Here is a 24,156-nt window from a genome sequence, read left to right as displayed (position 1 = left end):
CCCTGACTTCCTGGCAGCCAGCTGTGCTTGCGGCTACGTACGGGATGTGGTGGAGGCACTGTTTTTAAAGAGTTCTGTGATTTCTAGATGCCATCACATTTTAATCTTCCTTACCCTTTTACTTTTTTACCTATTCATCCTTTTTTAATTTCATCTGTGGCATCAATAACAGATGTCACAAAGGCAATGTAAGAAAGAAGGAATAAAAGTGATTTAAACATGCAGTATACCTGACACCCTGATTCCCTTTGGAAATCTAAGGTCGCTTATCCCGAACCAGAGAAACGCAGCCCAAAGAGTGTCGCAGGCCAGGTGGCTGGAGGGGAAAGCTGGGGCTATACTTCAGCTAGGATCCCACGGCCACGGGGCCAGGCCACCCGGTTCCTGGCCGCTGCAGGCAGGATGCCAGCAGGACAGTGCACGCAGGTGGCCTCATTAGAATTCTGTCTGGAGAAGGACTGGAGAACTCGGACATGGGGAGGAGGTCTCTTCCCCCGAGGGGTTTGACTGGAAGCTGGTTTGTTGTTTGTGTGCACACAGGTGTGTCGGGGTGTGGTGCTGAAGCTCAAACCCAGGCTTTGTGCATGCTGGTACTCGGCCACTGGGTTGCACTCTCACCCTTGGTATTTTATTTGAAAGCTTCACCCTCTGTGCCACAGCCTTCCTCCTTCCCTCCCTCTGGAGATACGGACACTGACCCCACATTGAGGCCCTGGTGCTCCTGCAGCTTCGTGTCCCTCCGGATCTGGGGATGTACTGGGGTTTCCTGTTTGCCCTCCCCCACTCCAGTGGTTTGAGGCTCTCCATCTGCGCCTGCAGCCGGGCTTGTGCTCCAGGGCAGCACTGTGCCTTGCGCCAGTGTCCAAGGCATTGTGAGCAGACTGGGCTGCAACCAGCTCCTTGGGTGAAGGTTTCCCTGCATCCCGCTCTGCAGCTGCCCAGCCACTTCTGCCTGTTTGAGTGTAGCCTCTATGGAGTCCTCCATCAAGATGAAAGGGATGGAGGCACTAATTCTGCTTGCAGCTCTTTTTTTTTTTTCCCTTTAATTTGATAACAGGATATTACTCCACAGCTCAGACTAGTAGTGATCATCCTGTCTCAGCCTTCCCAGCACTGGGAATAGGCGTGTGCCGCCACACCTGGTTTTCAGGCTGGCACAGTGCACCTGGGGTTTTGGGGCTGGCACAGCATGTGGTACTGGGGATCGAACTCGGGTCCTTGTGCTTGCAAGGGAGGTACTTAGACCACTGAGCTATCTCCCCAGCCTCTGGTTGCAACTCTTCATTTTAAAATTGCTTAATGTTTTGGGTTGTGTTGTTTTTTTTTTAATGTGTCATGAGTGCCCCACACCAGAAGCAGGGCTGATCCTTTCCTTGCTTGGGTGACTCTGCCTCTGATGGGAACAGGTGCCAAGCCAGGCCCATGGTTGGCACGCAGTTTGCTGGGTGTTGTCACAGGACAAGGTGGGTCCTGTCCCCTCCTGGTATTCTGGCACTGTGTGGCTCTGACCCATACTCATCTTCTGTCTCTGTATCAAGAAAGGGGCTCAGTGGAGTTCCTTTTTTTTTTTTTTTTTTTTTTTTTGGTGGTACCGGGGATTGAACTCAGACCCCTATGCTTGCTAGGGAAGCACTTATTCTACTGAGCCATCGCCCCAGCCCTTGTTTTTGTTTTTTAATAGGAACATCGAGGGGCTGGGGAGATAGCTCAGTAGAATAAATGCTTGCCTGGCAAACACAGGGTCTTGAGTTCAGTCCCCAGTACCGCCAAAAAAAAAAGGAACATCGAAGTCTTTATTTAAGAAGGCCTTGCTGTGGCACAGGTTGGGCAGTACACAATAGAAGCCCTCCCCAGAAAGCCTGAGTTTCTATCTTGGAACCCACCCAAGGTCTTATGTGATAGTTTTTGTTTTCCTATCTAGGTGGTGACAGTCCCCACCTCAGGAGGCCAATGCCAGGGTTCTGTCTCGAGCAGTGACAGGAGGCACAGGAGATGCTGAGGGCCTCAGGATTTTTCCTCTTCCTGCACTGGCTTCGCTGCTTTGGCACTGAGTCAGGTGCAAGTTCTTGGACTCCATTTGAAATGCGGCACTGCTGGGCGTGCTTCCCATCTCCTTCCCAGGCTACAACCTGAGCCTCAGCGTGGCCCTGAGGTGACAACCTGTGGAGGCAGAGTGAGCCTTCAGAATGGCTCTGGACCACAGCTAGGAAGCCCCACAAGCTGAGGCAGTGTGTGCCTGCTCCAGCAGAGGAAGGCTGATGGCCCAGGGTGTCCCGTGGCAGTGCTCGTTTTTCACGCCTTAGGTATCGTTAATTACACAAAAAGCTAATTGATCACAGAATTCTAAACAGCCTCTTGCTGTCTGCAGCCGTGAAAAGGTTGGAACACTCAGAGGTCTAGGAAAACATCCAAAGATAGCAAAAACATGTGTTCTAATTTTTGTAAGACATTTGTTGCTTCAGAGATGGAAACCAGATTTAGCTGCAAAATTTATGGATGTTCCAAAGCAAAAAGAGTAAGTTGGAAGTTGCCAGAACCCTGACAGCCACAACTGGAAGAATCTAACCCGTTGGCCTATTAGTCGTTGCAGTCACTTCTGCAATGGATGCCAGAGTTCTGCGGAGCTGGGGAAGGGACCATTACTGGGACACACCTTGAGGTGGGCCAGCAGGCTGGCTGCCCAGAGCATAGGCAGAAATACTTCCCGGCCTTGTGGACCCACCCTCTGCCGTGCACCAGCTAGCACAGAGCAGTCTCCACAAGTGTCACCTAGAGGTGTTAAAGGGACAAAGAGTGATGAAAAAATACAGTGCACATGGAAATTTTTTAATTTATTATGATAGAAGACATTACTATTAATACCCCCTCAAAATCCTCCACCCTGCTTTGCACAAACTTCTCCCATAATTCTTGCCATGTTCTGAAGCAGTTCTGGAAGTCCTTGTTCATGCATTTATGAGGTGTAGTCACAGTGCATGCTGCTGCCAAGTGCCATCCAGTGGACATGCAGGCTGCAAAAACATGACAGTGTCCTCGTTTACCTCATTCAACAGATCTGGCACCAGGGAGTCTGGCTCTTCCTGAAAGTTAAAACGACCATGAAAGGGAAATGTTTTGAATCTCTTCAGGACATCCAAGCAGCCACGCCACCACAGCTAAAGACACTAATGAAAGAGGACTTCCAGAGCTGCTTCAGAGAGTGGAAAGAATGATGGAATCTTCGAAGTGAAAAGAATTATTTTGAAGGAGATTAAAGGATTAGTCAATTAAAAAATTTAAATGCACTTTTTCAATCACACCTTGTATAAATTGAAAAGATAATCTGCAGTGGCATACAGATGGGATGTTTATGGGGCTCTTTTGAAGCTGTTAATGGACTACGGTCTCAGCCTGTTATTCCATGAGGCTTTTACTCTGTAAACAGGAGTCTTCTATTTGCTGTAATTGCCCCATCAGAGACTATCCATTGCTGAGAGTGGTGGAGAATGGTCAGGCACCTGGGAAGGGATGATTTTCTCTTCCTTTTGGTAGTAGGGAATTGAATCCAGGGCCTTCATACTGAGCTACAGCCCCAGCCCTTAATATTTATTTATTTATTTATTTATTTATTTATTTATTTATTTATTTATTTATTTATTTATTTTGTGTGTGTGTGTGTGGCCAGCTCAGCCCACCAGGGGGCGGGCTGGCTGGCATGTGGTGCTGGGGGATTGAACCGCGGTCCCTGTGCTTTGCTAAGCTTGTTCTAAGTAGGTGCTTTAGACCACTGAGCCATCTCACCAGCCCAAAATAGCACTAGGCTTTGCTTTTTTTTTTTTTTTTTTTTTTTTTTTTTTTTTTGCGGAACTGGGGATTGAACTCACACTCTTGCGCTTGCCAGGGAAGTGCTTATTCCACTGAGCCATCTCCCCGGCCCCTAGCCCCAGCCCTTAAAAAAAAAAAAAAACCCTCAACTGCCCAGACTGGGCTGGAATTTAGGATCCTCCTGCCTGAGCCTCCCAGAATGCAGGCACTTTCTGCAGTCATATACCACCATGCCCTGCTGTGCTCTCTTGCTCTGTCTGTACACATCTCCGTAAGCTGAACTTTTCCCAGCAATCTAGTGAGAGGAAGCAGTGCTCTTAGCTTTAGCTATCTTATGGAATGAAGGGTGGATGCCTGGCCACCCCCACAGCCCCGGAAGAGTCAAAAAGGGAGAAGCAGGACTCTAGGGGCCCCAAGTGCCAGTGTCCCTGCCCCAGACTTGCTGGCACATGGCCCTGCAGCCAACCCAGCCGTTCCCTCACCTGTAGGACTGGGGCATTCATTTCTCCTACCTGGGAAGAGTGGCCTACGTAAACCCTTTCTCACTGCAGCCTGACAGTGAAGAGGGTTCCCCAGGGTGGTTGGAGCCCAGGATCCACAGTGAACTGGTTGGTAGACGCCAGCGAGAGAGAAGTCCTTGCCCGGAGCTAGCTGTCCCACTTGCCTTCTGACCTCTCCTGAGCAGAAGTCAGGCCATATTCTAGGCTAACAGGCAGAGGCTGGTGGGTTTCTCTCTCCAACTTCCTGGTAACAAGCAGGCCACCTCTCCACACTGAAGACTCTTGTCAGTTTGTCCTTTTGTGCTGTGTATCTGCTTTATGAACCCCTTTCTTAGACCAGAGTACGCTCTCCTGCTGCCCTCCTGAGCTGTCAGCTGATCGCAGACACCGCCCATTAGCTGCCTCTGTCAGACCTGCACTTCACAGTAGCCACACCTCACCAAACCTGGCAATTAGGTTCTGTCCTGTTGGAGGCCCAGAGCCCAGCCCAAGGGCAACTTTGGATGACCTGGAGGCCTAGTGGTTCCTGAGCAGAACGGGGTGGCTTGACTCTGAAAGGCAGGGTGCTTGGTGGCTCTGTGGCCAGGCCCTGTCCTGCCCTGGTCCCACCAATGGAGCTGTGGCTACCTGCTGTGGCCCAAGCCCAGAGAAGGGAATCTTTCTTAGGGAGGGACAGACACCCGGAGACAGCCTTGAATTTGGAACTTCTACAGTGCCTGCTGCGCTCTCTGGCCATTTCACATAGGGAATCCTACTCTCAATACAGGCAGGCTTGGGTGTACTTTGAGTTTCTGTGAATGTTGCTTCCAGCTCTTCCCTATAAAAGGCCACAAAGGTACCAGCAGCATGCTGTCCTCCCCATGCTCCTTAGGCCGGGCAAGCACTGTCGCCCTTTGCTGCCTTCTCTCCAGGCACACCTTCAGCATTTCTTTGTTACCAGACTTGGGGAGATTTGCTGCCAAAACAGCCTCCTCCTGAGACCCCTGCAGATTCCCAGGGCTGCAGCTCAGCCCAAGGAAGGAGATGCTGCCCTCTGACTCCCCTCACATCCTCCCTAGGCCCCGCTGGTGGAGGCCCTTCTGCTCCTGGCTGGCCAGGGAACGTAAAGGAGAGCAGGTGTCGCTCAGCCTCAGTCGAAGGGTCTAAGAGTGAGCTTTTGAACAGAGGGCAATTTCCTGAGACCGCAGAGCTTTCCCCATCAGGGAGTGGCTTTTGCTCCCAGGGCAAAAAGAATCGATAGCCTCCATCTGCTTCAGCAGGAAGGATAGGCTTGCTGCAGTCAGAGAACAAATGGGCGCCTAAGTGCTTAAGCCTTGGTACCGCCCTGTGGCACTGTGGCCCAGCTGCCTGTGTGCGGCAGCCCCAGCACTGGGCACTTCATTTTCAGCCCGATCAGTCCTCCTGCAGACTGCGGTCCTTGAGGGCTGTGTGTGGCCCGTAGCATCCTGGGTGGGAGCGAGCTGACACTGCAAGGCACAGTTGGCACAGGGTTGGAGGAATCCTGGGGTCATCTGATCTCTAACCTCTCAAACCACAGAGGAGCTGAAGCCAGGGCAGGTGAAGGGAAAGACAAGAAGCCAGGTCAGCAAAGGGGGACGTGGCCAGCCCAAGGCCTTGGGAGGCCCACAGTCGGGGCACCCTGTCCAGCTGCTGGGTCAGAGTGAAGCCCATAGAGTTCTAACATGAGCTACAAATGCAAGGCTTACCTGCAGGTTTAAATTTCCTTGTACTCACAGTACATTTTTAAAGATTTCTCTTCTCCTTTTTCCTTCTCCACCAATCCCTTCCTATTCATTGTTTTGCAGTATTGAAAATTGAATCCAGGGCATTCATGCTGTGCCACAATCCCCAACCCCTTTTTAAAACTTTTTATTTTGAAAAAAAAAAATCTTATTTTGAGACAGATTCTTGTTCCAGTCACTAAGTTGCCCAGGCTGGACTTGAACTTGAATCTACTGTCTCAGCCTCCCAGACAGTAGAGGAGGTGTATACCACAATCTATTATAACCTCATTTTAAAAACTGAAAAGCAAGTTAGGGAGATAGTTAGGTGGTCTAAGTGCCTGCCTGGCAAGCACAAGAACCGGGTTCAATCCCCAGTACTGTATGCCATGCTGACCCTGCACCCAGTCAGCCATCAAACTGGGCATGGTGGCACATGCCTATACTCCCAGCTCTGGAAGGCTGAGACAGGAGGGTCACTATAAGTTTGAGCTGCATAGTGAGGCCTGTACCAAATAAATAAATAATAGAGAAATAAAAAATGAACAGTAACCAGTATAATTAAACATTTTTATGCAGGGGATATAGCTCAGCACTTGCCTGCTAAGCAGTTTGATTCCCAGTTATATATATATATATAGTTATATATATATATATAGTTATATATATATATATATATATATCCAAAATATCAATATAAAAGTGAATAACTAGACATCTTTGAAAATAGTAAGCAATTCTTATAAATACCTTGTGAACTTAATGCACATAAAATGCATCTCAATTTGGTCCAGACACCTTGAAATGTCCCACAGCCACATATAACAAGGCTTGTGAAGACCCTGTTGGGACATCAAGGGCCTCACTTGAGCTGCAGTCCCATCTTGGGCATCTAATGGACAGGATACAGCCAGGTGTAGTGGCACACCCCTGTAACTCCAGCACTTGGGAGACTGAGGCAGGAGGATGGTTGCAAGTCGGAGGGCAGCCTGGGCTACAAAGTGAGCTCAAGGCCAACCTGAGTTGCATAGTGAAACCTTATCTCAAAAAGACTAAATAAATACAATAAATGGATGGATAGTCTTCAGTGTCCCAAGGATGAGAAGTGAAATGCAGACAACACCTCTCTTTTCTCCCTCTGCATCTCGGGGTCAGGGTCATTGCCATCCGAGCAGGAACATCCCGCCGTGATGAGTCACTCAGAGCCTCGGGTGTTCTGGCCATGACTGACCGCCCTCCTCTGTGGAGCCAGCACTCTGATGTGACTGATGGGCATGCCAGGGAGTGAGCTTTTGCTTTTCCTCACTCAGCCCTGGGTCTCTGGGGCATGGGAGAAGCCTGAGAGCACTCATTGGTTTCCAGGAGGCCTCCCACAGCCCAGGGGCAAAGCTCACGCGGTCTAGGCTGCAGCTGGAGCCTGGATCTCCCTGTCCCACCATGCCTACCTCCATGGCCACCATCCCTGGGAAGCCCCGTCTCAAAGGCGAAGAGAGGCAGGTAGGAGGGGCTCTGGAGCTGCAGCCTCCTCAGCAAGTGGCCCCTTCTGAGAATAGTTGGAGGCAGGCGTGCCTCTGGTGCTTAGGAGAAAATTAGCCTCTCCTCTCCGGCGCCATCTCACTAATCACACTTAGCCGGGAGCAGAGGCCGTCATCCTTGCAGGCTGCCTTGTTTCCTGTTGCTGCTTGCTTTGGCAAGGCCCTCTGTGGCCCTCCCTTCCCCACTGACACTATCAGCCCATCTCTTCAGGAAAGGGAGGCTCCTGGGCCACCAGGTTCAGTGGCTTGTCCTTGAGGCCCCTCTTCCGTCCCCCTGGAATGTGTGAGCAGGCTTAGGCTCAGTCTACCCAGGCTGCTGAAGCCTTTCTCATAGGCCAGGCTGTGTCCTGTCATAGGCCTGCTAGTATGTGCCAGCCAGTGTGCTGTCCTTCCAGCCCTCCTTCCACTGAAACTGGAGCTGGGGATATAGCTCAGTGGCACAGCACCTGCCTGGCAAGCGCAAGGTCCTGAGTTTGATTCCTGGTGCCAAAGAAAAGGGATTTTCACTGAAACCAGGTGGTTCTCAGAATGATTTTTTTTAACTTTAATTTATTTATTTACGTGTGTGTGTGTGTGTGTGTGTGTGGCCAGCTCACCCACCAGGGGGCGGGGCTGGCTGGCATGTGGTGCTGGGGGATTGAACCGCGGTCCCTGTGCTTTGCTAAGCTTGTTCTAGGTAGGTGCTTTAGACCACTGAGCCATCTCTCCAGCCCCTCAGAATGATATTATGGATGACCATATGTGTAGAGAAGACTTTTTGAGCTCAGCTGGTGAGTGCCTGGAAGGGCTGGGGTGGGGAGCTGTCCAACCCCTTCCTCTAGACCATGAGGTTCTGGTAGGAAGAGGTGGTTGCCAGGCAGCACACACCTGTAATCCCAGATACTCTGGAAGCAGAAGGATGTCAAGTTTGAGCCCCACCCTAACAATTTAGCAACTCAGTGAGACCTCTTAAAAATGAAAAATAAATGGGATACAGGAGTGCAAAAGAAGAAGGAGAAGAAAGGGCAGAGAGAGAGAGACAGAGAGAGAGACAGAGAGAGAGAGAGAGAGAGAGAGAGAGAGAGACAGAGACAGAGACAGAGAGACAGAGAGAGATCCCAGTACTCAGAGGCTGAGGCAGGAAGTGTTCACTGTGAGTTCAAGGTCAGTCCAAACTGTATAGTGAAACCTTGTCTCAGAAAAGAAAGAGGGGCTGGGAGATGGCTCAGTGGAATAAGTGCTTCCCTGGCAAGCACAAGAGGCTGAGTTCAATCCCCGGTTATGAAAAAAAAAGAAAAGAAAAGAAAAGAAAAGAAAAGAACAGATCAGTTGTTGCCCCACTGGGAGCAGGGAGCAGGCCCTAGGCTGTCAGGTCTGAGGCCGCACCTTTCCTGGCGGCCCTCATGGGTGGGGACCCGCCTGATAGAGGGGCCTCTGTGCTGAGCACTAGGGCTGGGCCTCTCCGCAGAGCCTGCGCCTGCTTGTTGTCCTGTGTCTGCCACCCCTCCGCCCAGCTATTTCCCCATCCATCTGGGTGGGATTGCTGTGCGCTCCTCCTGGGCATGTGGGTGTAGCAGGTCCAAGCCTCTGTGGGAGTCAGTCTCTGGGCGCCCCGCCTCCGGGCTGTGCCCTTTCCTCCCTGACTGGTTGTGCAGGAGCGGTGGGGCATGCGCAGCAGTCAGGCCCAGGCAGGGAGCCCTCACCTGCAGGGAGGGGCCTTGCAGAAACTGCCTTCCCCTGGCAGCCCCACAGCACCACAGCCTGGCCAGGCAGCCGCCCAGGAAGGACACCACCTGCAGCCCTCCTGCCCCGTGGGGAGCCCAGCCCGAGCCAGCACCTGTCTTTTCCACCATGTTCAAGGGGCTGAGCAAAGGCTCCCAGGGGAAGGGGTCCCCCAAGGGCTCTCCAGCCAAAGGATCCCCGGCCAAAGGATCCCCCAAAGGCTCCCCCAGCAAGCACAGCCGGTGAGTGGGTGTTGGGGCGGGGAACCAGCTGTTCCAGCTACCTGGAGGTGGCACCTCAGATGGGCATTGGTATCTCCAAGCCAAAGGGCCCAGGAGTGGATGCTCTCCTACCTCAAGCCTCTGGCCCAGGCTGCACTCCAGCCCTGGCAAGAAGCAGGTGCTGGCCATGGCTCCCCGCATACTCTGGGACAGCCAAGGGTCCTTCATGCAGGCCGCTGTGCAGGAGAGGTAGGGGGAGGCTGAGAGACCTCGGGTCTGGCTCTCATCCAGGGCTCTACACCCGAGGCTCTGCAGGTGGGCAGGACCAAGAGGTGAGAGGTGAGAGGTGAGAGGGAGAGTGGCCGAGGACAGACAGCTGGGGCCCTGCTCCTTCTACCTCAACCACAGCTGCAAATTTCGCTGGTTCACACCCGAGTCTTGGGTGAACAGTGAAAGAGCTGGGGTGCATTCCCCCCGGGGTGCATGGGCGTGCAGCGCTCCCTCTGCACACAGACTCGGCTGCCTTCTTCCTGCTCATGCCCTCAGCCTTTCACAGGAGGAGGCGGCTGCCCACTCCAGTCCAGAGTGTCAAGGTGTTGAGATAGAGCAGAGATGAAAGGCTGGGGTGGGGTGCCATTACCCCGATAGGGATCGGGCACCCACGCAGGCTGCGCTTCTTGGGAGACAGGAAAGACAGCGGTGAAGACTCTCACTGGAGTGACCTGTCCTTCCCAGGACACCTGAGCCTGGCCAGGGTAGAGGTGCAGTTCTGGGTAGAAGCAGCCCTCTCCGAGGCCAGACCTGGGGACAGGGTTGCAGGCAGGCTGCTGTGCATGCGAGCCCTGGACAGCTCCACACACAGCACCCTCAAAGGGGGTTCCTGGTCCCCCCCCCCCCCCGTGTGTGAGCCACACACCCTTACTGAGTTCTGACGGTGTTTGAGGCACTCCTTGGCTCTCGGGATGCCACTGTAAACAGAATCGCCAGGCCCTGCCTTCAAGGAGCTTACCCTCTGCAGAATAAAAACTAATGTGTGCTGAATGCTGACTCTGCACGTGAGGCTTCCAACGGGTTTTGTGGAAGACACTATTAAAACCCCACTCTGCTGGGTGTGGTAGTTCAGGCCTGTAATCCCAGCACCCTGGAGGCTGAGGCATGAGGATCACCATGAGGGTTTTTTTTTTTTTTTGGTGGAACCAGGGATTGAACTCAGACCCTTGCGCTTGCCAGGGAAGTGTGTATTCCACTGAACCATCTCCCCAGTCCCTCGCCATGAGTTTGAGGCCAGCCTAGACTACAAAGTGAGACCCTGTCTCAAAAAAATAAATAAATAAATAACCCAAGATAAATAAATGAAACTCCATTTTGTAAGTAGGAAGACTTAGGCACAGAGAGTTTGCCTCATTTGTCTGGGTTTACAAAGCAGTAGCGATAGAGGAGGTCAGCCCCAGACTTCCTGACCACAGTCTTTTAAGACCGCTTTGTCTTCCCTGGCACTGGCCTCTGCCTGGGGATCCTGTCCTTGGACCCTGGTTTACAGCTCCTTGGAGGCTTTCCCTCCCCGAGGACTATGACCCCTACAGGACACCATGCTCCTCAGGCTTGGACCACTTTTTAAGGTCTGTGTGGCTTCCTTGACCCTCAGAGAAAGATAGTGTGTGGCAAACAATAGAAGCTCCCTAGGGGAAAGGATTCCTTGGGGCCCAGGCAGTAGCAGGCTCACCTCTGTTCCTGTATGACCCAGAATAAGTCAGGTCCCAATCTGGACTTTGGATCCCTAAATCTGAAAAGTAGAATTCTGTCTGTCTGTCTGTCTGTCTGTCTGTCTGTCTGTCTCTCATCTGTCTCTCTCTCTCTCTCTCTTTCTCCCTCTCCCTATCCCTCTTCCTCCCCCTATGTGTTTGAAACAGAATTTTGATGAGTAGCCCAGGTTTGCCTCAAACTTCAGGCAGTCCTCCTGCCTTACCCTTCTGAGGGCTGGGATTACAGATGTGCACCACCACACTCAGCACCAAGCCATCTTTTGATCCTTCCCTGTTCAGACATCATGTGGCTCAGACAAAGGCAAAGTAGCTTAGACAAAGCTACTTAAGGATGGAGGAGACAGCACTGGGGTGGGGGGCTTCAGCTGCTCCAGCAGCCTCACTGCCCTCCTCCTGGTCCCAGCCAGCATACTACACAGTGAAAGCTGGTGATTCACTTGCTCCTGGCCAACCTGAGGAAGTGGACAGGCAGCTGGGTGGGGTGGGACTGGGCGGGGTGGGTCAGGCAGCTAGCTGGCTGAGGCTGGGAGCTGGGGCGCCTATGCCACCGCATTACACAACCGCATTACACTTCCTGAACCCCAAACCGAGGCTGAGTATCTGAGAGTCCCCCAGGCCAAGGGCTCCTCCCTCCAAGGCAGACAGCCTGGCTGTGGTGGGAGAGGACCCCAGCAGATAGGGCATAGAAGGGCCTTTCCGCATGTGACCCTTTATCCCTTGCCACCCACCAGGGTTGCCACACAGGAGCTGGCTGTGCTCATCTCGCGCATGCAAGCCAATGCTGACCAGGTGGAAAGGGACATCTTGGAGACCCAGAAGAGGCTGCAGCAGGTGAGGTCTAGGCAGCAGGGACTGGCTGGGGGCACGGGAAGCCCAGCATTGTATCTGGGTACCCATGGTGACATACAAGAGGATAGTAACCCTGGTTCTTCATTGTGAGCTCCCCACACATGGTGGGACAGAATTTGGCCTTCCTTCTTGGCTGCACTCCCTGCTTTGGGGGACAAAGAGCGGCCTAGGCTTTTCTCATTCATGCCACCTGCTGCACAGATGCCCAGACCCTATGCCTGGCCAGCCTGAGGTGGGCTGGGCTCAGTCTGGCAGCAGCAGGCTAGCAAGGACTTAGGGAGGATGTGAGGCCTGGATCCCAGTGAGCGTTGGCATCCCTTCCCCTAGGACCGGCTGAACAGCGAGCAGAACCAGGCTCTGCAGCACCAGCAGGAGACGGGCCGCAACCTGAAGGAGGCTGAGGTGCTGCTCAAGGACCTCTTCCTGGATGTGGACAAGGCCCGGCGCCTGAAGCATCCGCAGGCCGAGGAGATCGAAAAGGAGTAAGTGGGCCGGGTGCAGGACTGAGGTGCGGAGGTCCTGGGGAGGCCCATCTCTGACCCACAAGCCAATCCTCTGCAGCATCAAGCAGCTGCATGAGCGGGTGACCCAGGAGTGTGCCGAGTACCGAGCCTTGTATGAGAAGATGGTGCTGCCGCTGGACATGGGGCCCCGGGTGGACTGGGCACGCGTGCTGGAGCAGAAACAGGTCAGGAGTACTCTAATGTCTGAGATACCACCAGGGAGCTCAGCCACCCCTGGTGCAATCAGAGAACAAGCCAGAGAAAACAGCATTCACCCCTGGCTTGACTTTAACCCTGGCGATGGTGCAGGTTTTGGGAAGGGAGCAGAGGCTCAGACAGTGCAGGAGGGACGCCTGAGAGGTGGGGGCTTGGCAGGGTCAGGAGGAAGTAGTGAGGCCATTCCAGAAGGACAGAATCATGGTTCCTTTGGGGAGGAGGCCCTGGGATTGATGGGAAGTGGGTTTTATTGGGCAGTGGGCACAGCTGGGGCATAGGTCACCAGGACCTTGAGAGGAGGGTTTGGGCTTTGATGCTACTGTGGCCGAGGTGCTGTGATGACAAGGAAGAACAGTGCTGGAGGAGGCTGCTCACCTGGCCGTCTGCTTCTGATAGGGCTGCTGGGAGGGCAGGGGAGGCTCCACAGGGTCCTCTGGGCTCCCGTCCCAGGTCCTGCAGGCAGGACTGAGTGGCCCGCTCTTCTGCAGAAGCAGATCAGTGAGGGCCAGTATGGGCCGGGCATAGCGGAGCTGGAGCAGCAGGTCGCAGAGCACAACATCTTGCAGAGGGAGATCGAGGCCTATGGGCAGCAGCTGCGGAGCCTTATTGGGCCGGTGCGTGAGTCCCGCTCCAGCCCCAGACCCCTTCCTCCTCCTAGATCCTGGGCTGGACCGGCTGGCCCTCTGGGGAGGGGCACAGCTGGCCCGATGTAGGCTGCCAGCTCCCTGCTCCCCACCTCTCATTAGCCCTATTTCTCTCCTGGTTGAAGCAGGATGCAGCCAGCATTCGAGGCCAATACCGGGACCTACTGGTGAGCAGGAGGGGAGAGAGCTGGGGGCAGGCTGGACCGGGTCTGCCCTCCTGGACCCTTGGTGGCATCTGATGGGCGTCTCCCCCCCCCTTCTCTTCCTGTCCTGCGGCCGCTGGTCTGGAGCACAGAAGGCAGCCTCATGGCGCAGGCAGAGCCTGGGCAGCCTGTACACGCACTTGCAGGCCTGCACTCGACAGCTGAGCGCCCTGGCCGAGCAGCAGCGCCGCATCCTGCAGCAGGACTGGAGCGACCTCATGGCAGACCCGGAAGGCCTGCGGCTGGAGTACGAGGTCAGTGGGAGCGGCACGGCGGTAGCAGGGTGGCCAGCATTGGCCTGGTGCTCACCGCCACTCTGGCCCTACTCGCCCGCAGCACTTCAAGCAGTACGAGCTGCTGGGCCAGGAGCAGAGCGTGAACAAGCTGGAGGACGATGGCGAGCGCATGGTGGACCTGGGCCACCCGGCTGTCGGACCTATCCAGGTGCACAGGTCCCGGCCCGTCCCAGAACCAGCCAATCCGAGGGCTGGGGGTGCTGGGGGTGCTGGGGGTAGGGCGCGGCCTGAGCTCTGGGCACCACGCTTCACAGGTTCACCAGGAGGCCCTAAAGATGGAGTGGCAGAATTTCCTGAATCTGTGTATATGCCAGGAGAGCCACCTGCAGCACATGGAAGACTACCGCAAGGTGAGCTGTGCTCAGGGTTCCAGGGGCTGGCAGTCCCCAGGTAGGACACACAGGTATCAGGAGCGTGGATAGGACACCTACCATTCTGGGCCTCTAAAAAGAGTTCAACTCAGGCTGGCCAAACAGCTCATGGGATTGAAACATCTGCTTAGGCGCATGCAGCAGCCAGGGTTTCCAGCCCAAGCCCTGGGAGCCCGCTGAGACTGAGTGTGTTGAGTGTAATCCCCGATCTTGGGAGGCTAAACACAAGAGAATCACTACAAGTCTGATCTACTTCGTGAGACCCTGTAGACCCTGTACTAAAATTTAAAAAAAAAAAAAGAAAAGAAAAAAAAAAGAGCTGAACTGGCCAAGGTGGCACATGCCTGCAATCCCAGCACTTAGGGCCAAGACAGGAACACAGGCATGGCAGAAGATCAAGACCAGGCTGGGCTACATAGTGAGACTGTGCCTCAAAACAGAAAAAAAAAAAAATGTCCTGGTTCAATCTCCAGTACCTTGTGTGTGGGGGGTGGGGGTGGCGGGGGAGTTCTTGGCCATAGTGAGAGAATTCAGGGGAAAAATCTCTAACAGCTCTATTTAGGGGGGCGCAACAATGAAAAAGGCCTCAGAAATACTGATACAACCGACAACTGGATTCCTTTTATAACTGTAATTTCCATCCCTGGGTTTCATACACTTTGGCAAACACCAAGGAGTTTTTTGTTTTTGTTGAACAGCATTTTCCTATATAACTACAATACCACCGTCATACCCCCTGGAAGTAATTCCATGGTATTATTTGATCACATATCCCCTCTGTCCCTTCTTCCTTCCTTCTTTCCTTTCTTTTTTCCTTCCTTCCTTCCTTCTTTTCTTTCTTCCATACTAGGACTGAACCCAGGGCCTTGCACTTACTAAACAAGTGTTCTACCACTGAGCTACATACATGCCCCCCCGTTTATATTTTTTAATTTTAATTATTTATTTATTTATTTATTTGTGTGTGTGTGTGTGTGTGTGTGGCCAGCTCAGCCCACCAGGGGGCGCGGCTGGCCGGCATGTGGTGCTGGGGGATCGAACCGCGGTCCCTGTGTTTTGCCAAGCTTGTTCCAAGTAGGTGCTCTAGACCACTGAGCCATCTCACCAGCCCCCCCCCCCCCCCGTTTATATTTTGAGACAGTGTCTCACTAAGCTGCCAGCATCCTGCCTCAGCCTCCAGAGGAGCTGGGATTACAGGTGTGCAGCCACCTGGCCCATGCTGCTGCCTCAAGCACACTCCTCTGCGACTGGAACAAGCACAGCCCAGTGTCCCCTCCTCTCATCCCAGTGAGGACTGCAGGAGCCGGAGGGAGGCCGGCAGGGCCTGCCCGTATTACTGCCAGGAAGGACAAATGCAAGTGTTGTGTGATGCACTTAAGAACTAAATTCAAGGGGCTGGAGAGATGGCTCAGTGGTCTAAAGCACCTACTTGGAACAAGCTTGTCTAAAGCACAGGGACCGCGGTTCAATCCCCCAGCACCACATGCCAGCCAGCCGCGCCCCCTGGTGGGCTGAGCTGGCCACACACACACACACACACACACTAAATATTAAAAAAAAAAAAAAAGAACTAAATTCAAGGGCCGAGGAATGGCTCGGTAGAGTAAGTGCTTGGCTGGCAAGTGCAAGGTCCTGAGTTCAATCCTTGGTATCACAAAAATAAATAAATAAATAAATAAATAAATAAATAAATAAAGAACTAAGTTCAATGAACTAAAAATACATGGTATTACATGGTTTGCACACCATCCCACTTAAGAAGGTCCCATCGCCCAGGCAGATGTAGCTGAGTTTTGTTCATCTGGCAGGGCTTTAGCCTGGTTTGGGGTTAGCCCGGGTTGCAGTTGGGCTTGTGTTGAGCTGCTCTTCAGGGCCAGTGGGCAGCAAGAGGCCCCTGGTCTGCCTCTGACCACCCAGTGACCTCAGTTCCAGGAAGGGGCTGACACAGTCAGCCAGACTCTGGCGAAGCTCAATTCCAACTTGGACACCAAGGACAGCCCTGTTTCCGGGGGGCCCCCCGGCCCTGCCACAGGACTGCTGCAACAGCTGGAGGTGAGACAACCCCTGCAGGCCATCTGCACCTACTTCTAGGAATCAGGCCTGCTCATCTGTCTGGGCATCTTTCCTCCCTCCCTAGGCCCCCAGTCCTTCTGCAAATCCTGGCAACTTGTCTTCTCTGGACCTCAGCTTCCTCCTATGTAGCGTGGCAAGGGCAGCCTGGGAGAGCTCTGAGTGCCCTCCAGCCTCTACCCAATCTACAGATCCAGGGCTCTGGGCCCCTAGGGAGCAGCTCCTTCCATTTGCTGACTCAGAAACCTCCCTTGATGAAGTCCAGGCCCTGGCCCTTTAGGGAAGCAGGGATGAGGTAGGTGGGCTTCAGTGTAGCCTGGCATGACCCCTACCTCCTGGGCCCCCACAGGCAGAGGAGAAGCAGCTGGAAGTGGCTGAGAGAGCCATTGGGGACCTGCAGCAGCAGAGTCAGGGGGTGACACCTCTGCCCCAGCGCAGGAACCCTCTGCAGCAGCCCCTGCACGTGGACAGCATCTGCGACTGGGACACAGGAGAAGTACAAGCTCTGCCCTCCCCGCTCTGTCCCTCAGGGGCTCATTCCAGGCCCCCAAGCCCAGCTGCGACTCCTGCTCTGTCCCTCCTTCTATCTGCTCCTCCCCTATCAGCCCCATCCCTCTCCAGCCAGTCTCATATTGGATCTGTTCCTGCCCACACCCCACCACCTCCTGCCCCATTCCAACTGCTGTCCCTACCTATCCCTATGCCCCTTTCCCTACCCACTTGACCTTGGCTGCCTCTCTAGCTCCTGCCCAAACTGGCACAAGCCCCTGCTCATCTGCCCACCAGGTGCAGCTCCTTCGAGGAGAGCGCTACATGCTAGTGGACAACACTGACCCACACACCTGGGTCGTGCAGGGCCCTGGTGGGGAGAACAAAACTGCCCCAGCCACCTGCTTCTGCATCCCTGCACCAGACCCCAAAGCTGTGGCCCAGGCCTCCAGGTGGGTTTCCCTTGGGATATTTGGGGGACAGAGGCAGGCTATGGCCCAGGCCAAGCTCTGTTGAGCCTTAGACCACTACCCAAATGTGTGTCCCCTGGTGCAGTGACTGCAGGAAGAGTGAGGAGGGACATCCTTCTCTGATCTCATTCCAGGCTGGCCGCAGAGCTGCAGGCCCTGAAGCAGAAAGTGGCCACAGTGAAAAGCCGCCTGAAGGCCAGCCGCATGGAACCCTCACGCCTTGAACAGCAGGGTACCTGGGTGCAGCGGGGAGGGGAGTAGAGTTGCTGGGAAGGAGGAAATAGCTTCATACACCACTTCTGGGGACTGTGCCAGGCAACCTGGGAGGTGGGCCTGGCTCAGGGATGTGTGCTCTGGGGACTCCATCTCCTAGGCTGGCAAGTCCTTGGGGCTATTGCTCCCTGGCCGGGGCCCGCCCAGCCCCCCACTGTGGGAACCTGGGAAGGTGCATGGCAGGCCTGTGCTCTCACCAGCTCTTCTGCCCCAGCTCCAGCTGGCTCAGCCCCAGCCAACCCGCAGGCCCAGAGGCTCCTAACACAGATGACCCAGATGAATGGAGACCTAAGGCAGATAGAGAGGCAGGTCCTGGCCTGGGTCCGAACTCCGCTGAACCGAAAGGCACTACTGGATGACCTGGAGGGCCGCATCCACAGCCTTGAGGTAGGGGAACAGCCTTGCCCAGAGGGTGCAGGCAGTTCAGGGGGAGGTGAGGCAAGAGCTGAGCGGCCACCAGGACCCCAGCTGAAGGAGGGGAATGGATGGCCCAAGGCGCTGCCAAGAGGGCACCTAGCCTAGCTCCCACCAAGGGCACCATCACCTCAGGCTAGGCCTTACCCTCTCTGGGCTTCATCATTCCTGGAATAGGCACATAGGCCCCAGCTCATCGGGTTGTCCTGAGGTGGAAGTGTAGGAGCTCCTGGGAGGGGTCCTCAGAGGTCAGAGCAGAGAGAAGCCCCACACTCAGGAGGGTTTCTGGTGACCTGTGAGGATGCCAAGAACATCTTGGGGACCATCCCTGCTGGCTCAAGGGGGCACCTTCCCAATTTTGTGTGTTTGTTGTTTGTTTGTTTTTTTTTTTAAATATTGAGCCACATTGTTCTATTGTGCAACCTGTGATTTTTCTTCTATCCTATAGAACAGATTTTGGAGGTGGCCATCAGCTGAGCCAGGGGCAGGGCTAGAAGGGAGCAATGGTGGGGTACAGGAGATGGGTATGCTGCAGAGGGGCCCAGGAAGCCACTCCAGGATGGAAAGGAGCAAGCCTGGTGCCTGCTGGGCAGGGGGACTGCATCAGGCAGGATGCAGAGTGGCAAAGGGTTCACGGGCCGCCTCTAGGTATGGTTGTCCCCAGTACTGACTGAGTCTGTCATACCCAAATAGGTCCTTTGGTTGTTTGTGGTGTGAGAGAGACTGAAGCCAAGCCCTTGGCACTGAGCTGCATCCCTAGACCCTCCTCCTCCCTCCTTTTTTCCTGGTCTTTTTGAGACAGGCTCTCACTATGAAGCTCAGACTGGTTTTGAGCTTACTTTGTAGCCCAGGCTAGTCTCGAACATATGAGGATCCTCCTGCCTCAGCCTCTGAGTGCTGGGATTATAGGCTTGTGCCACCATGCCCAGCTCGCCAGCCCTTTTTTTAAATGTTTTACTTTGAGACAGGGTCTCCCTAATTGCTAAATTGCCCACTCAGGCAGGGCTCAAACTTTCAATCCTGCTGTAGCCTCCCAGAGTACTTGGACTACAGGTGTGCGCCACTGTGCCCAGCTGGCCACAGCTGGGATTTGAAGTCACTCCATCCAGCATATGAACGGTGCTGGGCATAGGGGACCACGTTGGCCCTAACCCACATTTTAGGCAGCAGTGATTCCCAGTGGACTGAGCCACTGCTTGGGCTGTTGGTCCTGGATCAGCAGGGCTAAAGACTTTGTGAAGATGACAGTGGGCAACTGTGTGCCGGCCTCCCTGGCAGCCCCTGATGCCATCTTCCCATTAGTCATTTTGTAGGTGAAGAGACGAGTGTCGGAGGTTGGCCCACCTCAGTCATGCACATGGGGCTGGTGGGGCCAGGCCTGAGCTGAGCTCGCATCCACTGCACTCTCTTGTCTCCGTGGACCCTGAGCTCTCTGGCTCCTGTTTCTCCCCAGGGCACAGCTCAGCGCCTGCAGAGCCTTGGAGCTGAGAAGGAGAAGGCCCAGCAGGAGTGCGAAGCGTTTCTATCTACACAGCCTGTGGGCCCGGCTGCCCTGCAGCTGCCTGTGGCCCTCACCAACGTCAAGAACAAGTACAGCGATACGCAGGTTCTGTGCAGCCTCTATGGAGAAAAGTGAGTGCTCCCAGGACCTTGTGGGGCAGCAGGGGGCAGCCCAGGAGGTGTCTGACTCTTGTCTCCTGGGCAGAGCCAAGGCTGCCCTGGGTCTGGAGCGACAAATCCAGGAAGCAGACAAGGTCATCCAGGGCTTTGAGTCCACCCTGGCACAGGAGGCCCCCATAGCCGATGGTCCAGGAGCTCTGCAGGACAGGATCAGGGAGCTGCAGGTAGGAACTGGTTGGCCACTTCTCGGTGGGGAGTGTCACAGCCTGGCCAAGCACTGGGGGGCAGCTCTGGGGTAGACACAGTGTGTCTCTGGACCTTGAGTGTGCACGGTACCATGTCCTCTCGTTCCACAGCACCAGCGGTGGGAGCTGCTGGAGCAGCAGGCCTGCGTGCTGGGGCTGCACCGCCAACTGAAGGCCACTGAGCATGCATGTGGTGCGCTGCAGAACCACTTCCAGGAGTTCTGCCAGGACCTGTCGCGCCAGCAGCGCCAGGTGCGGGCCCTCACCGACCGCTACCATGCTGTGGGGGACCAGCTTGACCTGCGGTGAGTGGCTAGGCATTGGGGTACGTGGCACGTCATGATACTCAGATGTGTGGGGCTCAGCTGTGTGACACTGGCTGAAGACTTCACTTCTTGGAAACTGTTTTTCCACCTTTAAAATGGTGTAAAAAGCTGGTCAAGGTGTGCATTTATGCAGTCCTACCACTCTGGGAGGCTGAGGCAGGAGTATGTATTTCAAGTTCAAACCCAACTGGGGCAACTTAGCAAACCCTATATATCTCAAAGTAACAAATAAAAAAGAAGGCCTGGGGTTGTAACTTAGAGTGGAAGCCTCAAATTCAATCCTCAGTGTCAGCGCAGCAGCCCCGCCCCCAGGGTGTGCTGAGACAGCAATTGGAACTGGGCGTGGTAGTGCACACCTGTAATCTCAGCACTTGAGAGGCTGCAAACAGGAAAATCACTACGAGTCTGATCTACATAGTGATACCCTGTAGACCCTGTACTAAATACACAAAAAAATAAGGTATGCTGATAACAATCCCCAGTGTCACAGAATAATAAAATGAATTTAAAAAATAAAGATACATAGAATAAAATGGAGTCAGGATTATAGCACCTCCCTGGGTGGTCCCAGGATGTCCACTCATGCCTCTCCACCAGGACTTGATGGGCCCAGGGCCTTTGCACTGAGCTACATCCCCAGTCCTATAACATTTTAAAATATTTTCAGCCAGGCTTTGTGACACATGCCTATAACCCCAGCACTCAGGAGGCTGAGGCAGGAGGATTGCTGCAAGTTCAAGGCCAGTGTGGGCTACAAAGTGAGTTCAAGGCCAGCCTAACCTACATAGTGAAACTCTGTCTCAAACGCCCCCCCCAAAAAAAAAAAAAAAATTCAAACAGGGTCTTGCTAAGTGCTTAAGTTGCCCAGGCTTGGCTTGTGCTTCGCATACTCCTGCCTCAGCCTCCACAAGTGCTGGAGCTACCAGAGTGCACCATCATGCCTGGCTGTCTGTTCCATCTCTGAATCCCCAGCCCCAGCAGAATGGGGGATCTGCAGGTTGCTCAGGCCTCCTGGCCTGGCCTACAGAGGAGCACTCACTTTCCCCCTCTGTATCCCCCACTTGCCCCCAGTGGCAGCTCTCACCTTTGCTCTGGCCTTGTCCTCCTGCAGGGAGAAGACTGTGCAGGATGTCGGCCTCACCTACCAGCAGTTCAGGAACTGCAAGGACGACCTGAGCTCCTGGCTGGAGCACCTGCCCCACAACCAGGTGCGGCCCAGCGACGGGCCCAGCCAGATCGACTACAAGCTGCAAGCACAGAAGGTGAGGGACCAGAGCTGTGGTGACCTGCCCAAAGCCAGAGCCCCCAGCCAGCGCCACCTGCCCTATAGACGGCAGCCTGTGCACGTGTGCCCCCTAGTGGTCACGGGTCGGAAGCGTTTCAAGAGGCCTCAGACTGAAATCAGAAACTGGCCCTTCCGGATCTCCCCCTACAGCGCTTCACTTAGTCCTGTTGGTCGCAGATGGGCAGTGAGATTTGCGAAGGTCCAGCCACTGCTGCATCCTCTTCCTCATCCTTGTCAAGTCCCTGCTCTATACCAGGCAATAAACCACAGGGGGAAGATGAAGCCTCTGCCCCCAGGCAACTTACAGTTGGGGTGGGGGACAGAGGCTGTTGCATCCCAGGCCCAGACTCTGAAGCTTTCCGGCCAAAGCAGGGTGCAGTGGGCGCCCCCTGGTGGACACTCGTGGGGAAGAACCAAGCAGTGTGAAAGGAACCGAGTTCTAAACTGAGCCCTGAGAAACAAGGGGGAAGGAAACTCCCACACAGAGGGAACAGCTGTCAGGGGAAAAGAAGGGTTCTGGGGTGAGAGTGGCCAGATGAGGAATGGACCACCCAGCACCTGTCAGGCACAAGAGGGAGCCTGGGTTTTCCTCTGCAGCATTGGAACGCCCTGGGGAGCACCCTCAGACTAGTGTTCAAAAGTTGGTTCTGAACTGGGGGTTGGGCAGGGGGATGCACGTTTGTAATCTCAGCACTGTGGGAGGCTGAGGTAGGAGGATCACAAGTTTGAATCCAACCTGGGCAACATAGCAACTTAGACCCTGTCTCAAAAAAAAATGAAGGGAACAAGTCATAGCTCAGCGGCACAGTACCTGCCTGTCAACTGTAAGGTTCTGAATTCCTAATACCAAAAAAAAAAAAGTGGGACTGTAGCCCAACATGAAGTCTTTGGGTTCAGTCCCCATTACCTCAAAAATAAATAAAGTTGGCTCTGACTCTGGGTAAAAAATGGATGAGAGGAAAGGGGAACACAGACAGGGAGGGCCTGGAGGAGCCAGGGCAGGAGTCCAGGTGAGAGGGGAACTGCAACCCCTCCCCAGAACAACGTCGGAATCTTGGGGTCAGAGTATCAGTATTTTTTTTTTCTAAGTTCTCAGTTGAATCAAAGGGACAGCCAGGGTTAAGAACAACTGTGACAGGGCAGTGGTAGTCCCTGGTCCCCAGTGTGTCACCTGGGAGCTTGTCCATAATGCACCTCCTCTGTGCCACTCTAGCCTGCTGAGTCAGGCGGGGTGGCCAGTGGATCCATGGTCTAGCAAGCCCTGCTGGGTTCTGTTATATACAATAGCGCTAGAGCCACTGACTCCAGTCAGTGTCCCCCGTGTCCTGAGGGACACTAAACAGGAAACAGAGATGCTGTCAAGGGGAGGAGGAAGGGCAGAGAGCATGGTGTCAGGGGAAGGAGAGGGTTCCTGCCCCAGCTCTTCCTGTCCCCTTCTTCCCTCCTGTACTGGCTGCCTCCAGGGCTGAGGGAGAAGCAGATGGGGCAGGATGAGGAGGGCCTCCTGGCCACCTGACTCCCACTTCCTGCCCAACAGAGGCTGATTCAGGAGATTCAGGGCCGGGAGCGAGACAGAGCCACAGTGTCCCGGCTCTCCCAGGACCTGCAGGCAGCTCTCCAGGTAAACATTTTCCCTCCATCTTCTCTTTGTCCACCAGCCCCCTTCCCTCTCCTGGGCCTCGGTCCCCATACAGCCTCCTCCACTGACTTCCAGCCTTGTTCCTTCCCCCTGCCCAGGACTACAAGCTACAGGCAGACACCTACCGCTGTTCCCTGGAGCCCACCCTGGCAGTATCAGCCCCCAAGAGGCCCCGAGTAGCACCCCTGCAGGACAGCATCCAGGCCCAGGTGAGACTGGACCAGGGGGGCCCAATGTCCCACAGCACCAGCTCTGCAGCCTCTGAGCCAGGAGCTGACTCTGCCCTCCTGGTCCCTCCCTTTACCCTCTCCAGGAGAAGGCCCTTGCCAAGACCTACACTGAAGTTACAGCTGCCCAGCAGCAGCAGCTGCACCAGCTGGAATTTGCCAGAAAGATGCTGGAGAAGGTACAGAGCTGATGCCCACTCTGTTCTCCAACGGCCAGCCTGGCTGGGCGCTGACCTGCCTATCTGCCTGTCCTCCTCCTTTACAGCCTGCAGGCCCTGGATTGGCCACAGTCCTCTTCCCAGGGGCTCTTACAGGCTGGTTCCCACCCAGTCTTTCTGTCTAGTCACAGTTTAGCCAATAGGAAGTCCTCCAGTAGTCATAGGACTTCTGCCCCAGACAGCAGAGAAAGTTTCTAGCATCTTTAGTCACTGTGGTAAGCAGCCACTGGTCTCCAACCTAGTAGAGCACTCTCTGGGGTGAGAGTGGCCAGAGGAGGAATGGACCACCCAGCACCTGTCAGGCACAAGAGGGAGCCTGGGTCTTCCTCTGCAGCATTGGAACGCCCTGGGGAGCACCCTCAGAGTAGTGTTTAAATTTTTTTTTTAATTTTTTTATTTTTATTTATTAGAGAGAGAGAGAGAGAGAGAGAGAGAGAGAGAGAGAGAGAGAGAGAGGTGTGTGTGTGTGTGTGTGGCCAGCTCAGCCCACCAGGGGGCGGGGCTGGCTGGCATGTGGTGCTGGGGGATTGAACCGCGGTCCCTGATGCCTTGC

The 24,156-nt window shown here is 54.5% G+C and overlaps 2 protein-coding genes across 2 annotated transcripts in view; both read left to right on the top strand.

The window, feature by feature from the left end:
- Srp68 (signal recognition particle 68) overlaps positions 1-7,313 on the top strand; it is a 60,008-nt gene extending 52,695 nt beyond the window's left edge. Inside the window, exon 17 of the mRNA XM_004630209.1 lies at positions 7,181-7,313. Within this exon, the coding sequence (XP_004630266.1) occupies positions 7,181-7,313 (133 nt within the window). The remainder of the gene's footprint in view (positions 1-7,180) is intronic.
- Positions 7,314-9,244: 1,931 nt separating this feature from the next.
- Positions 9,245-24,156, top strand: part of Evpl (envoplakin) — a 22,011-nt gene continuing 7,099 nt past the window's right edge. The window contains exons 1-21 of the mRNA XM_004630118.2: positions 9,245-9,503; positions 11,977-12,076; positions 12,422-12,576; positions 12,656-12,782; positions 13,302-13,427; positions 13,586-13,624; positions 13,753-13,914; positions 13,997-14,104; positions 14,211-14,306; positions 16,254-16,379; positions 16,747-16,893; positions 17,184-17,338; positions 17,491-17,588; positions 17,844-18,016; positions 19,497-19,675; positions 19,749-19,887; positions 20,020-20,213; positions 21,346-21,496; positions 23,057-23,140; positions 23,257-23,367; positions 23,472-23,564. Of these exons, the coding sequence (XP_004630175.1) occupies positions 9,391-9,503; positions 11,977-12,076; positions 12,422-12,576; positions 12,656-12,782; positions 13,302-13,427; positions 13,586-13,624; positions 13,753-13,914; positions 13,997-14,104; positions 14,211-14,306; positions 16,254-16,379; positions 16,747-16,893; positions 17,184-17,338; positions 17,491-17,588; positions 17,844-18,016; positions 19,497-19,675; positions 19,749-19,887; positions 20,020-20,213; positions 21,346-21,496; positions 23,057-23,140; positions 23,257-23,367; positions 23,472-23,564 (2,676 nt within the window). The 5' untranslated portion in view covers positions 9,245-9,390. The remainder of the gene's footprint in view (positions 9,504-11,976; positions 12,077-12,421; positions 12,577-12,655; positions 12,783-13,301; positions 13,428-13,585; positions 13,625-13,752; positions 13,915-13,996; positions 14,105-14,210; positions 14,307-16,253; positions 16,380-16,746; positions 16,894-17,183; positions 17,339-17,490; positions 17,589-17,843; positions 18,017-19,496; positions 19,676-19,748; positions 19,888-20,019; positions 20,214-21,345; positions 21,497-23,056; positions 23,141-23,256; positions 23,368-23,471; positions 23,565-24,156) is intronic.

Source organism: Octodon degus, unplaced genomic scaffold (genome assembly GCF_000260255.1).
Source record: "Octodon degus isolate 3935 unplaced genomic scaffold, OctDeg1.0 scaffold00033, whole genome shotgun sequence".
Classification (NCBI taxonomy): Eukaryota; Metazoa; Chordata; class Mammalia; order Rodentia; family Octodontidae; genus Octodon; species Octodon degus.
This window is presented reverse-complemented; position numbering and strand designations above follow the sequence as displayed.